Source organism: Odocoileus virginianus, chromosome 12 (genome assembly GCF_023699985.2).
Source record: "Odocoileus virginianus isolate 20LAN1187 ecotype Illinois chromosome 12, Ovbor_1.2, whole genome shotgun sequence".
Lineage (NCBI taxonomy): Eukaryota > Metazoa > Chordata > Mammalia > Artiodactyla > Cervidae > Odocoileus > Odocoileus virginianus.
Genome location: NC_069685.1, coordinates 40,353,045 through 40,368,735, shown reverse-complemented (window position 1 = coordinate 40,368,735; position 15,691 = coordinate 40,353,045). Strand labels below are relative to the sequence as shown.

General features: G+C 37.8%; 1 protein-coding gene across 1 annotated transcript in view; it reads right to left on the bottom strand.

Annotated features, from left to right (window-relative positions):
• ASIC5 (acid sensing ion channel subunit family member 5) overlaps nucleotides 1–15,385 on the bottom strand; it is a 34,058-nt gene extending 18,673 nt beyond the window's left edge. The window contains exons 1-5 of the mRNA XM_070474658.1: nucleotides 15,289–15,385; nucleotides 11,783–12,089; nucleotides 4,273–4,510; nucleotides 3,522–3,647; nucleotides 1,129–1,278 (exon numbers count right to left, since the gene is read on the bottom strand). Of these exons, the coding sequence (XP_070330759.1) occupies nucleotides 1,129–1,278; nucleotides 3,522–3,647; nucleotides 4,273–4,510; nucleotides 11,783–12,089; nucleotides 15,289–15,385 (918 nt within the window). The remainder of the gene's footprint in view (nucleotides 1–1,128; nucleotides 1,279–3,521; nucleotides 3,648–4,272; nucleotides 4,511–11,782; nucleotides 12,090–15,288) is intronic.
• Nucleotides 15,386–15,691: the final 306 nt, after the last annotated feature.

The window sequence follows — 15,691 nt, the reverse complement described above, 5'->3', positions numbered from 1 at the left end:
TTAGCAGATGCAAACTAGTATATATATGGGATGGATAAACAACAAGGTCCCACTGTGCAACACAGAGAACTATATTCAATATCCCATGATATATCAAAATGGAAAAGAATGTAAAAAATAATGTATATAGATATATATGTATAATTGAATCACTTTACAGCAGAAATTAACACAACATTGTAAATCAACTAAACCTCAATTAAGAAAAGATCCTTTACTGAGTACCTATTATGTGCCAGGCAATATGGTAATGTTTTCTTTATATTATTTCACTTAAACCTCAGAGTAACTGTGATTTGGCCACCTGATGCAAAGAGCTGACTCATTGGAAAAGACTCTGATGCTGGAAAAGATTGAGGGCAGGAGAAGATGGTTGGATGGTATCAGAGGCTGAGATGGTTGGATGGCGTCACCAACTCAATGGACATGAATTTGAGCAAGCTCCAAGAGATGGTGAAGGACAGCCTGGAATGCTGCAGTGAACGGGGTCACAAAGAGTCAGACACGACTGAGCGACTGAACAACAGAGTCACTGGGAAAGGAAGGATTAGCCCCTGAAGTATTAGCCCCTGGCCCTCAGGAGGTGGAAATTCAGGAAGTTAATCCAGAAAATTACAGAGCAAGGGGCTGCCAAGTGGAAACCTGTCAGACACTGGGATTCTAAGACTGCTCTGCCCACTGACTTTTTCCTTCCTAGAAAGTCCTGTTGAGAAAAAGCACGGTTCAGCCACATGGACTTCCTTCTTAATGTCCATTTTCAACTCAAATAAAATTCAAAGTTGACTTGGGTTTGCTGGGCTTCCCAGCACTCACTCACACTCTATCTGTGAATTTGCTGTTTTTGAGCCTCCCGGTAATGGAAAAGTATCTGAACTAAAACTGTTGAATTTCTGGTGATGTTTGAAATGCAGGAGAGAAAAGAGTGTCTAGTGAAATGTGTTATTATGTACCTATGGGATCATTACCCCACTGAGGGACACAGCCTCTGTTTATCAGGAAGAAGGAAAGGCAGACATCTGCCCTGCTTCTTGATGTGCCAAGTTTTGCATTCCTCCAAACAGCTGGAGGTCAGAGTTCCCTCAGATTCTGAATTTTGTGGTTATATGTATGTCTTTATTTGATATTTACCTTCACCTGGCGGATGGTCACCCGTGTATGCATTCCCACTGGTGAGGACAAGCCCAAACCATCAAACTGCGGCACCTTCATGGGTGAATGGATAACAAAGGTGATCCCAGCGTCGACAAAGCCAAGGGTTGGGTCATCTGTAAATTCCTCCTGAAATAAACAAGTATTTATTTCCAGATTAGGAATTGATGTCAATTATGCACAAGATGAGTTTGTGCAGAATTTTGTGCAGAGTTTAAGACTGATTTTTATCATTTCATGATAGCATTTGAATAACTTAAAAATCAAATACTTCATGTCAATACAAGATCTCTTTTTACATAAAAGCTGTGAAAATTAAACACCTAAATACCTACTTTTCATGGTTAAACTACACATCAAGGCCTGGGCCATTTTCTCCGGGTCACCTCTTGCCTGAGGCAATTTGAGTAGACCTATGGAACGTATCCTGACTGTCAGCCACCTGGTTCCCCTGGCCCTCTCCTCATCTGCCTTTTTAGTTTCTTTCTCCTTGGCTATTCTCTTTACTTACTTGTCCCAGAAAATCTTTTGGCCCTCTGCTTCTCTTTGCAATTAAAATATTCGGCCTGACTTAAAATTCAAATTTATTTTCTCCTAAAAGTGAAGACTTACACTACTTCTTTAGCACTAGTGCTTTTCTTTTGTAAATCTTGTGTCAGATAAAGAATTTTTTTTGCAAGAAAACAAATATATATATATATATATAATTGTTCATTATGTAAAAGCATACATTTCAGGAGCTCAAGCTTTGCTTTATTGGTTGAGTTTCTTGGTTGACTTTCATATATTATCACAAAACCAAATTTCTGATTTATCAGAAATTTCTCTTTTTTTTCCTGAGAAGCCAGTGGCTCTTCATGATCAGGATCAGAAAGGGCCTTTAGAGGCATGCTGTATTTATTCCCGTGACTCTGAGGCAGGAAGAGCACACTCCCAGGGAGGGGTCAGAGTGAGCCTGTTTCACCAACCCACAGCAGTGAGCACAGCTGGAGGGAACTCCAGCAGTGCAGACATGAGCACCAGACGCAGTTCCACTTCCAAAAGGCAGGACCCGAAGCAGCCTGTTTGTCAGAGAGGCACATGAAATTTAAGATCAAACTTCTGGTGACTTTATTAGTTATAATTTCAGGCTATAAGGAGAAGGGGTGGCCTTGATGAGGGACTAGGATGGTTTTTCTTGTGAATGGGTTAACTGCACAGGTAACAACAATGAACAAATGGTCTTGCGTTTGATGCTCAGGACCCTATTTCTCCTAGCCCCTCTGTAACTCTCTAAGGAACACTTAACTGTTAGTCTGGAGAAATATCTCAGCTCTATTTACTTATTGAACTTTGCACTGAATTTGCAGATTTTAATTGCACTCTAAAAACACTGGGAGAAATTCTAGCTTGTAAAAGCTATTATACAATATTTGAAGTGAACATATGGCTTATATTTAAATAACTTGAAACTATTAATGAACTAGATATACAAGCCTGGTTGTGTGTATCGCAGTGTGCAGTGCTGTGGACTCTTGAATGGAATACAGGGGAAACCATGAAACGTGGCTTAGGAGAAATTCCTGAAAAGTAACCAATCGCCTTGTTCACTTGGATTGGGAAGTAGTTTGGTGAAATTCAGGGATGCTACCTTTATTTCTCATCTCTGCCATTAATTGTGTGATTCTGAATACTTCATTCAATAGCATTTCAAAATGCTATTCTTCATTTACAAAATCATAACAACAGAGTAGAATACCTCTGTGTAACACTACAAATGATTGTGCAAGACAGAGGGTGAGGGTTAGCCTTGGGTGAGAGTTACACTAGGTAGTCTTGAAGGAACACCTCTGAATTTCTTAGGAGCCTGGACAGCTGCCACCTAGGTCTAAACACTTAGAATCTACTTATATCAATTACAGATTTACAAAACTGGCTTAGGCAAAGCCCGCTGATACAATATTTTTGCATAGCAATATTTTTCATCACCTTTCAGACTATAGATTTCTATGGTTTGTCAAATATTTCTGTATGGCTTCTTTCTAAAACACATTGCCTATTTTCATGAAAATCTAAACATTATCTGAACATTAAAATTTCATAGGTCTTCTTAAATTACTATATACATTGAGATTTAGAAATCTTTAGTTTCCTTGTTTTGTGACATAAAAATGACAGTAAGTAATATAGCTAAAAATGTCCAGGTTATTCCTCTAAACTGTGCCTTTTCAATCTCCAAGTCTGTAGTTTCATGGTGGAAGTCTTGACTAAATTAGTTAAAAACAAACAAACAAACAAATATGTGGGAACGATTCAACAGGGCACAGTGTCCTGAAACTCCTGTGCATTCTTGTTTGCCTTAAACCCTGGTGAAGTTTGAAGAAATTCAATACCTGTTTGACATTGAAGAGCAAGTGTAAGCCTCTTCCAGAAACACTCACTTTTTCCTTCGCTTGGATAGTTTCACCATGATTAAAGGTAAAACAGTTTCCATATTCAGTGAAGACATGTGCAAAATCCTCCAATATGAAAATAAACCAAAGAAAACACAATCAGGTGAGTATTTTGGTCCTTTCAAAGTTTAAATGCCTATAACTTTCTTTTCTTTATCATAGTGCTGAGTGAGAAGGCAAAAACAGCAGGAAGAATAGAAATCTGGCGATTTTAGTCTGTATTCCAAAAGCAGTTTTCATTTTTTTTTGTAAAATGCACTTGCCAATTTGTATCTGATTATCTAGTTGAGACATTTTCATATGCAGTTGACTCTTGAATAACAGGGATTTGAATTGCATAGACTCATTGTTTTAAAATAAATACCCACCACAGCACAGCTCAACCTGTGGTTGGTGGAATCCTCAGCTGGGACTTGGAACCACAGATAGGGGTTTCCCTTTAAGGACAATCCTGCAAGAAATATCACCAAAGGTTTCTGTCCTCTATCTTTGCTTATCTAACTGTATGAAAAAGGAGGGACGTCCCATGTGTATTCACACCTCTTGATACCATAAGGCTGAGCTAAGGACATGTGATCTTGGAGCAAATTTAAACTGATTCCCCATGGGAGTAAACTTAACCTCAATGCAAAATGATACAAAGAAGTAGCTTGTTATATTGATGAAATTTGAAGAAATATTGCAACATTACCTCTGGGCCACATGGCTTTCCAAAAAATTTACATTCTAACAATGTGCTGCTGTTGAGATAAAAACCATTCTCCTTGACAAACTCTGTAATGCTGAAGTTTCGCTCACTTGCGAGGAAATCAATAGCCTCTTGAGAGCCGGTAGAATTGGTACTGATTTCCTGAAGATGAAGGACTTTGGATACAATATTCCATAAGAAAAAAATAACACTAAATGTGGCTGCAGCTTCTGCTTGGAACCTATTTGTGGAAATAAAGGCACTATTTAGGATAATAAACACTTGTTGTTGTCTCGAAGATGGGATCTGAACTCTATCATCCTCTCCTCCTATCTCCTGTATTTTCTCTCATTTGTAATACATTCAAGCAAAATTGGATTACTAAGAGGTCTTTGTCACCTGCTGCATTCTACCTTGAATTTCTACATATAGTTTCATTTACCTAGAATGCCTTCCAGACCTTGCTCTGGATACATCCAAATGGATCTTCACAATTCAACACTGAGAGAGAGGTGTTAGGAATTGTTAACACTATAGGAACCAGATTTTTAGGGTTCACATCCAAGCCCTGCTGTGCTCTATGCTGAATCCGTGTGGCTGCCTCAACTGCATTGCTAAACCTCTCCCTCTTGTCTGCATCTGGTTACAACCTGCAGTTCATTGCAGAGTGGAGTTGTGGTTGTTCTGTACGTTGTGTGTGTGCATCTGTGACCCCAGCTTGTCTGCACTGGGCAGCTCCCCCAGCCCTGTCCAGTGTCCTCAGACAGCTTCTGCTCCTGGGTCAAGCAAGGGTGCAGCCTGAAAGAGATGCCAACTCCCCCTGCAAGTCACCAGCACCACTAGGATTGGAGCTGAAACATGCATTCCCTGCTGATGTTTGTTTCCTTCATTTCAAATCTATCTTTGTTTCTAATCACGGATCCTGCTGACTTCAGATCCAGCACCAGAAACAGAGGCAACAGCCCTACAGAGACTGCTGTCCCAGCTCCTATGATTCAATGGGCTGAATCCCTATGATCAATCCCTTGTTCTCTGTCATTCACAGCGGTTCTGCTTCTTGGATGGAGCCCTGATTGTCACAGCCAGTTAAGGCTATGACAGTGCAATTCTTCATCTCACTGTTACACACCCAAGATGAAGGTTAATATACTGATATATTTTAATACCACTTTCATCAAACAATCATTTGGATGATTAAACTATTTTTTCTAACATATTTAGAAGAGTGTAAGGTAAATATTTATTAAATAAATGCCTCATTATTGTCAAAGCAACTTGCTGGCAATCAAAGCAGAAGTAATGTGCTTGCCTTTTCCTTAATAAGTGCCTTGTAATTCTTTTATTTTGCTGAGCAATTTCTGCTTTGCATTCTATATGGTTTTTTATTTTCAGACCTTCTTTCAAAATGTGATTTTTATATTTTGGATATTATATTATTACACAATTTGAAATGGAACAAACTTTCTCTCCTCAAATCAGATGCCAGGCAGCATAGAATAAAATATGTACCCAGCTGGTAAAGAATCTGCCTGCAATGTTGGAGACCTGGGTTCGATCCCTGGGTTGGGAAGATGCCCTGGAGAAGGGAACGGCTACCCCCTCCAGTATTCTGGCCTGGAGAATTCCATGAACTGTATAATCCATGGGGTCACAGAGAGTGACTTTCATTTCATTCTTGTTGATCATACAGGACTATGCGGTGCATGGTTTGTGTGTGAATTTGCTCCTGGACTTCCTCTATGTCACAAATTCTGTATTTTATTTTCATTTTCCTTTTGTGTTATCTGTAATGTAACTTTTCATTCTCATGACAATCACATTAAACCCTTTCTCAGTCAAGGTGGGACATACACAAAACCAAAAAGAGGGGGAAAAAAACCCAAACCAACATCATATCCTTTTAGAGATGCAAAATGGCTTTTTTGGACCAGTTTTTAATAGAATACCTTATGTAACTAGCTCTAAGCCTTTCAAGACCTCTCTTAAAACCACTGACCCAGGTCTCAGAACCCTGTAAATATTCTCTTTGACCTCCTTTTTCTTAAGAGACACTATTAAGCCTCCACCCTCGTTGTATTTTATCTAATTGGAATATATTTAACAACCTTGATTTTCTTGGGCAAAAGTGTTTTTAGTGATCTTTTGGGGAGTTAAAAACTTACACTAGTAACAGATTTTGTGAAGAAGAAGTGTTTGCTCTAAACTGAAGGATGAAATTTTAGTTGACTTCAGGTTTCTAACTCTTTGACCAACAGGGGACCAAGGGTCTGCCCCAAAGCCCTGCGATCTTGGAATCCTATACAGATTGAGCCCACACCGTCTCATACCAATGTTCACTGGATTCTTTTCATGATGATTATGCAGAGAAATGAAGAAATTATTACAGGTGTAGGAGGTCTCAGCACAATATATTAAAAGGTTAAAGAGGGGAGTATTTTAGAACATTATTTTAGAACTTTTGTTTTTATACTATTAATAGTTAGACCATGGGGTAATTTAGGTGGATGGATTAAACTTTGTGAATAAAGTCCAACAGTATTTGGAACAAACAAAGTGATAAATTTTGTGAGACATTTTTGTTTAGCATAAAATCTAAGTGTTTTGCTCCAAGTTTATTTTCAACTTTAATTCAATCTCCAAAACTCTTCCAAATATGATTTTTCAGAAACCTTGTTTAGTGATAGCTTGTCTTACTCTTTCATTTCCTATACTGATAAGTCTAGTAAAACAAAATAATAAAAATGCATCGATATATTTAAACAGTTTAATAACTGATAACCAATTACTAAGCCCGTCTTTCTTAGGTGTGTTAGTACCTCTAAGTACATTTCCCCAAATTATATGACCCAAATGAGTAAGCTTCATTTCAAGGCCACGTTGATGCCTCAGTCAGTCCTTTGTTGAGCTCCATCAAAATAGATCCAAGTGTATGTGTGTTGGAATCAATTTCCAGATCCTCTGCTTTAACTCAGCATTTAAAAAGAAACACCCACAAGGATTCTTCTCCAATTTATGAAAGAGTTTTTACCTGTCAATCATTACAAATCTCAGCATATAATGCACCTGGTGTATAGCAATCTCAAGGCCCCTAGCAAAAGCAAACACTAGACTCCTCTAAGTATTAATCAAAACTCCTTAAACTTTGTCTTTTCCTGTTATGCACATATTTCTGGCTAGGGTGAAGCTTGGCATTAAACATAGGGTATTTGAGCCCCTACTGGACCCTCTGAATTGCGAAAAGTTGAAGTAATATGATAAAATTTGTCATTTCATTTTTATTTTTCTGAGTTGTAAAAAAATAGGGTTTTAAAATTTTTATTGAAGTACAGTTGCTTTATAACATTTTGTTAATTTCTACTGTACACAAAAGCAAATTACCTGTATGTGTATATACATACTGCTTCTTTTTTGGATTTCCTGAACATTATTTTAAATGAAACTGGGTTGTTGTGTGCAAATTCCAGATTATTGCAATATTAAAACATGTGAGTGAAGTGAAGTGAAGACACTCAGTCTTGTCTGACTCTGCAACCCCATGAGCTGTAGCCTACCAGGCTCCTCCATCCATGGAATTTTCCAGGCAAGAGTACTGGTGTGGGTTGCCACTTCCTTCTCCAATTAAAAAATGTACACAGGTTAAGATTTACATGATTTTTATCAATGAAGTAATTAAGTTTTTTTTCCATTTATTTTTATTAGTTGGAGGCTAATTACAATATTGTAGTGGTTTTTGCCATACATTGACATGAATCAGCCATGGATTTACATGTATTCCCCATCTCGATCCCCCCTCCCATTATAAAATAACAAATATTTATTCCTAATAGTCAATGCTTATCATATTTTATCTCATAATATTTATTTTTGATCTCAAAACTAAGACATAAAGTTATTGAAAGCTCTAGTTTAAATTTTAGCTGCCAATTTAAAAAATGCAACTGAAATACATAGTTTTTTAAATTTCCTTTATATGGAACATGAGGGAAAATGTTTGAAGACTACTGGCTGTGAGAACAGGAGAGTGGACAACCTAAGTTCTTTTCATGATCCATCAGTCATTTGCTAAACAATGTTGGTGAGATGCTGGTGAACTGACATTCAAAGTATCTATTTGTAAAATCAGACTTTGAGAGTTAAAGATGTCTCTAACCACCACAGTATTGATGATGTATTAGTTGTTACTGAAGAAAGAGTAATTTTCTTATAACTAATAATTTTCCTCTTCTACAATTTTAGTTTCTACACTATTGAATCTCATTTTTCATCTGGATATTAACTATATATAACTTCAGGGTACACTATCAATTTTTTCTTAATGCCGCCATCCAACACCAGAGTTTAAATCATTGATTTGAGATTTGAATTATGCAAAATAAACTTTTATACAAATCAAAATTCAGTAAAAACATGAAAGTACTTAAATTATAGGGTATTAAATATTTTCCTTGAGATCATTCTTCTGTTTTAATCCATGCATTTCTATGTCAGCACTGCTTGAGTTGCAAATGTAAGTTTAGGTACGCTGTGTGTTTTTTCATTCATCTCAGAGTGTTGTCTAATACCATGTGACTTTTTTCTTTCACTGGTTATTTAGTGTGTGCTGTTTAATATTTATATATTTGTTAATATCCCAAATTTCTTCCTATTATTGACTGCTTATTTCACTCTGTTGTAGTTGATAAACATACTCTGAATGATTGCAAATCTTCTAAGTGTATTGAAGCTTGTTTTATGGTCTTGCTACAACTTGCCCTAGAAAGTGTTCCATGTGCTCATGTGAAGAGTGTGTAATCTGCTGTTACGTAGAGTGATCTGTAGGTATCATGGGTCTAAGTATTATACATTTGCATTTTAAAACAAGCAAGAGAAGAAAGAAGAATAAACACATTTATAATGTCTTTTAAAATTGCAAAAGTATATTTACAGGTGCTTTTAGTTTTTCATATGGATTTGAAAACTCTCTGAGTTCACTTGTTTTAAGTCTGAAGAACTTTTTAGTGTTCCTTGTATGATGGGTCTGCTAGAATGAGTTCTCTCTGAATGTTTTTATTTTATCTTCATTTTAAAGATACATTTTTGTGCAAATTTGGTGAGTTTTGACACATTATATTAAAAAATATTTTTCTACCTTATTTTCTCTCCTCTTCTGGTACTCCCATTTTACATATATTTTTATGTTTTTTATTCTTTTCATTTTCCTTCATTAGTTTTTCTCTCTGTTTCTCAGATCACATACTTTGTTAATTTATCTTCAAGCTCACTGTTTCTTTCCTCAGCCACTTCAAACCTATTGCTGAGTCCCTTTAGTGGATGTAGTGAATTTTTCATTTCAACTATTACACTTTTCAAAATCAGTATGTCCCTTTGGTTTTTTGTATAATTTCTGTCCTTATTGATATTGTTTGCTTGATGAGATATTATATCTTCCCTTATGTTTTTAATCACAGTTTCTTCAGTTATTTGTATTTATAATAGCTGCTCTGATGTCTGCTGAATCTGATATCTAAGTCGGGCAATTTCTATTCACTGTTATTTAAGATTCCTCCATCTTTTTATGGCTTGATAGCTCATTTTCTTTTAACCATTAAATAATATTTCACTGAGTTGTAAGAGTTCCTTCTGTATTTTGGTGATTAGCTTCTAAATGGTTGATTTTTTGAGTAAAATTTTCTCTGGGGAAAATTTCTGTGAGGGTCCTCACACTGGCATACTCAAAATGATATAGGCAATTTCTTTTTAATAATGACTATCTTCAACCAGCCTTTGCTTTTGTTAGAATATATACCATTTGGACTTCCCTAGTGGTCCAATGGTTTAAAAACTGCCTGCCAGTGCAGAAGACGTGAATTCAATTCTTGTTCTGGGAAGATCCCACATGCTGCAGGACAACTAAGCCCATGCATCACAACTACTGAGGCCACGCTCTGGAGCCCACAAGATGTAACTATTGAGCACATTCACCCTAGAGCCTGTGCTTCACAACAAGAGAAGACACAACAATGAGAAGTCTGTGCACCACAACTAGAGAAAAGCCTCCCATTGACTGCTACTAGGGAAAACCCACACACAACAATGAAGACCCAGTGCCGCCAAAAATAAGTAGATAAATTAAAAAGTTTTCAAATAAATAACATTTTAAAAAAGAACACATGCCATTTAAAATAGTATGGTGTAACTGTATTGAATACCTTTGTGGGGTATTTGATTGATTTTTACTCTTTGGAAACTTGACACATATCTTGAGATAAGTCTAACAATTACACATACTGTAATAGTTACTATATATGCTATGATATCAATTATATATTGAACCCCTGTGCTTCCCTTGTGGCTCAGATGGTAAGGAATCTGCCTGCAATGTGGGAGACCCAGGTTTGATCCCTGGGTTGGGAAGATCCCCTGGAGAAGGAAATGGCAACCCTCCTTTGTGCCTGGAGAATTCCATGGACAGAGGAGTCTGGCATGCTACAGTCCATGGAGTCGCAAAGAGTCAGACACAACTGAGTGACTGACACACACACACTGAACACCTGTCCAAAGAACCACCCAGGGATGAGACAAAATGGTGTATATGCTACCTGAACTAATGAAACAGAAAATACATGAAATAGATATTACATCATTTTGTACACACAGGAGTTGAAACTTTAAAAGGTGAAGTGATTTGTCCATGGCCAAATAGCTGATTAGTGGTGGATCTGAAGGAAACCACCTCCCCCACCTGCTAAGTGAAAATCCCATGTACAGGATTTCAGGCTTGACCACAGGCAATAACAAGGGTTTTCATGGATGGCCTCATGGGAAAGTTCCCTCCCTACTCCCCACAGGAGACCTCGTACACAGCCAGGGACTTGCAGATCTCTGGAGGGAGTTGTGGTCAAGGGCGCAATAGGAACAGAATGTTAAACCAAGTGTGTGCACAGGTCACATGCCCATGGAGCCAGGCACATTCCTATTACAATAAACATCTCATCCTGAACACATGGGAACATTTCACACCTCCAACTTTAGCACAGTGCTTTCCTATATCTTCAAGTTATTCCTTGTCTCCCCCTACAGACGGCCTGGCCACATTTTGACAATCACACTCCGTGAGACCTAGACAGGGACCATCACCTGTCTGTCCTCTGTGCTCGCAGAGTCCTTGCATATACCTTTCATGTAATCTATAGTCATCATATATATTGCATTGTGATTGCTGATGTTTCTCTCTTTTTGACTAATTGAAACAAACTTTTTAAACGCAAGGATAAAGACTTGTACATCTATTTAACCATAGGGTTTGGTGCTTAGCCTAGCATATAATTGTGGAGGGAAAAAAGGAAGGAAAAAAAGAAAATAGAGAAGAAATCAATAAGCTTCTTAGCCCCCAACATTTCTGTTTTTAAGACAATTTAAGACCACGAGTGGTTTTGTGTATATTAAATAGCACACAATAAACTATTTCAGTCATCCATGAAAGTTTATACCTAGCAAAGTTACAGAGATTTATTATTAAAAGTGTAGTTTTTACCTGTTTAAATTGCAGAAGGTCACAGCCGGGAACTCTATTCTCTCCACATACTGTACCTCCATAGATGTCGTGGTGGGCCATCTGAAGTAGTTGACGAGACGGCTATACACCTGCCAGAAAAGGAGACTGATGGAGCCCAGGACCACCAGCAACCAGACCACCTTGCGAATCCTACTCGGATTCCGGACAATGTTGTGGACTCCGTGGAAGGAGGTGGAGATGGCAAAGTCATGGTCAAACTTCCTACGGTCAGTGTGAGGTGGCAAAGTTTTATTTGAAAGGTAGAGCTTGATCTTTTCCAAGAGTCCTTAAATTCAACCAAAGACAAAACAAGCAATGAGTTAGGAAAACCTAACACTGTATGTGAAAAACACAACTCACATGACTTTAAACATGCTCCCCTTTTATGTGGACACATAAGGACTCAAAATTCATCTTGAGTTGCACAGATTCTTCAGGAGTCAACAAGTGTCTACTACAAAAAACAAAAAAGAAGTGTCTACTACAGAGATCTAGTAAGTATGTGAGGCCTCTCATGAGAGAATGCCTCTAGTTAATGCAAACTTACTTTAGCCCATTTCTTTCTCTAATAGTGTGTTTCTCTTTAGTCAAATGGGAAAAACAGTCTCTGCCTCATGAGTTGGTTGTCTTAAATAAAATAGCAACTGGGGATAGTTTGGCACCTCAACCAGACCATGATAAGTACTCAATTCATGTTAGCAACTTGTGTTTTTCTATTTATTTGGTAGTGATGTGGTAGATGGAAAAGTTTCATGTCTAAAACTCTCATTTAAGAAATGAGTTCTTGGGGCTCCCCTGGTGGCTCAGTGGTAAAGAATCTGCCTGTCAATGCAGGACACATGGGCACAATCCTGATCTGAGAAGAGGCTACATGCCGCGGAGCAACTAAGCCCTCCTGTCACAACTACTGAGCCTGCGCTCCAGACTCTGGGACGTGTGACTTCTGAACTCAACATGCTGTGCACGCTAGAGCGCATGCTCCACAACAAGAGAAGCTGCTGCAATGAGAAGCCCACATCCTGCAACTAGAGAAAAGCCCAGACAGCAACAAAGACCCAGGGCAGCCAAAAATAAAAAAATAAATCAAGAGAGATGAGTTCTAAGTCTCACAAATGCTCATGATTAGCTGAATTAACTTTTATATCCTTTGTTTCAATTCAGGAAGTATTCTTTCTGTCAACTAATCAGCATTAATTTACTTCCAAAAGGTTTCATTAAATCGTTAGTTAATATTCCCCAGGTCTCTAATCAATTAACTAAGTTTAAGTTATGGGGTGTACAGTGATACATAAAGACACCAATGAACATTTTCTAAGGGACTCTATCTCATCCTCAAAGCATTAGGGCACAATTACAAATTATTTTATGATTGTTTTACACAGATTGTCCACTGAGCAAGAAATTATGTATTAGTCTGATTAGCTTGACTTTGTACTAAGATTTTATAGTATCTCCATGAACAGTTTTTTAAAATTGTTTGAATTTTAAATAGGCTATATATACACATATATAATATACATATCCTGTCATGTGGTTCTATATTAACACATACTTATTATATATGTATGGGGGTTCCCAGGTGGCTCAGTGGGTAAAGAACCTGCTTGTAGTGCAGGAGGCACTGGAGATATGGGTTCAATTCCTGGGTCAGGAAGATCCCCTGGAGGAGGGCATAGCAACACTCTCCAGTGTTCTTGCCAGGAGAATCCCATGGACAGAGGAGCCTGGCAGGCTACAGTTCACAGGTCGCAAAGAGTTGGACATGACTGACTACTAAGCACAACACATTTTCTTTTTCTTTTTTCACATTTTCTTTATGTGTGTGTGTGTGTGTGTATATATATATATATATATATATATGTATGTGTGTGTGTATATATATATATGTGCATATATATATATATGTGCATATATATATGTGCATATATATATATATATATATTCCTGCATGTGGAATCTCGACTTCCTGACAAGGGATCAAACTCATGCCACCTGCAGTGGAACCACAGAATTTTAACTTCCTGGACTGCCAGGGAAGTCCCTAAATATATGTATTTAGAGTAACTGCTCAGTTCCAGAGCAAAATCAGAAATATATGAAAAGCTTTTGTTATTATTATTCATTGTCAGGAAGCATTTAACCAGAGGCCTCCTGTGTGCTGTCTTGGATCTGTCAGGAGCCCTCTGGCCCTTATCGAGTCCTGAATATTCAGGAATTAAGAGGAGAGGCACGCCTTTCCCGGGGCTGCGGAATCCAGGCACTTCTCATTACAGTGACAAGCACCTTCTTCCTTTTTATGAGCCAAATGGTAAAAGGTGATTGTTTGCAACTCTCTCTCTCTGATAGGGATTATCTTATGCTTTGTAAGTCTGGAATTTTAATCTTTGTCTTTGCTGAGAATAACCACCTTGTAAGACAGTGTATATGCCCACGCCATGTTGATTAAAACACCTTTGCTCCATCAGAGCTTTGGTCCCCGTGTCTGTCTGTCTTTCTGTCTGTCTGTCTTTCTTTTCCTTCTCTCTCTCTTTCTCTCTCTTACTCTCCGGGCCACCAGGTTCTGGTCCATTAAAGGACCAACAAGCACTATCAGCCTCTTTCTCTCTCTTACTTTCTTATCGTCGACTCCGGACCACCAGGTTCCGGTCCATTAAAGGACCAATAATTCATGAGCAAAAATAAATTTAATAATGCTTGTTTGCATACTATTTATCCATTAGCTACAATACATGTGGAGAATTGACTCTGACAGAAGGACAACTCAGTCTCAGGGAATCTGATGCCCTTCCATCCACAAGGGAAGAGTGATCTAGAAATCAGTAATTGGCCAACTGCAGTGTTTCTGGCTGTAAACATTACTCTGAAAAATGTGAGTTTTAAGTAGCTCTGCCAAAACTCAGCTCATTTATTATAAATCTACTTCTTGACAACTGCTCTGACTTTCCTGGGGTGTTCTCCATCATTTGCTAGGGTTTAAAAAGAATTCTTAAAAATATTTTTGGATGGATAGTGAAGCAACAAGGTCATGTATTACTGAGGAAGATTAGAATTTGTTTAATAAGGAGTCTACCAGCTCACAAAGCAAGAAACTTCTTACTTTCCCACTGAAATGGATACTTTGTAATTATTGCAAGTGATCCTTGCATGAATATTGATCTTGACAGAAGCATTCTAAAGAACATCAAACAAGTTTTGCTGTATTTTAATATAAAAATTGTAGGCATATGATAAATAGAAACAAAACCAAATAAAACTACAAAAACAGATTCTGATGTACAAGGATATTTTAAAGCCACATATATTTGACTCCTGCATACAAAATATCACTTTTCCTAAGTAACAGAAACTGTATTACTTATAGTATATCCAAGTAATATTGGAAATCAAATTTCCCCAATGAAAATATAACCTCCCTTTCCTTTGTTGATTTCTGGCTTTTAGAGATAAAAATTCTACCTGTTCTGAGGATTTTACTCCTTACCCACCTTTCTTAGCCTGGGTGTCTGATTTCTCAAACTGCTCCATCTCCAATTTCAATAAGCAGGAGTCCTTGAGGTCTAACCAATTTCCATCAATAACCATACTCATTTTGTGGCCTTTATATAAAATACAGCAGTTGAGGCTATAAAACGTGGGAGCAATTTAAATGTTTGTGTTGCTATGTTTTGCCTCATAAAGTGCATAATCTGCAAACTGAACACAGTGGCAGAACCAGCTATGGGCCTCCATGGACGCATGAGAAGCTGTCAGAGTGAAACCAAAAACATAATTAAGGAAACCATTTTCTCAGAACTAAAGGGATGATCCCTGCAAATATTTGTGGTTTTAGAATCCCCCTGAACAGGCTAAGTGACTCTGAAGGCGCACCTGGGAGAAAGTTTCCTTGGT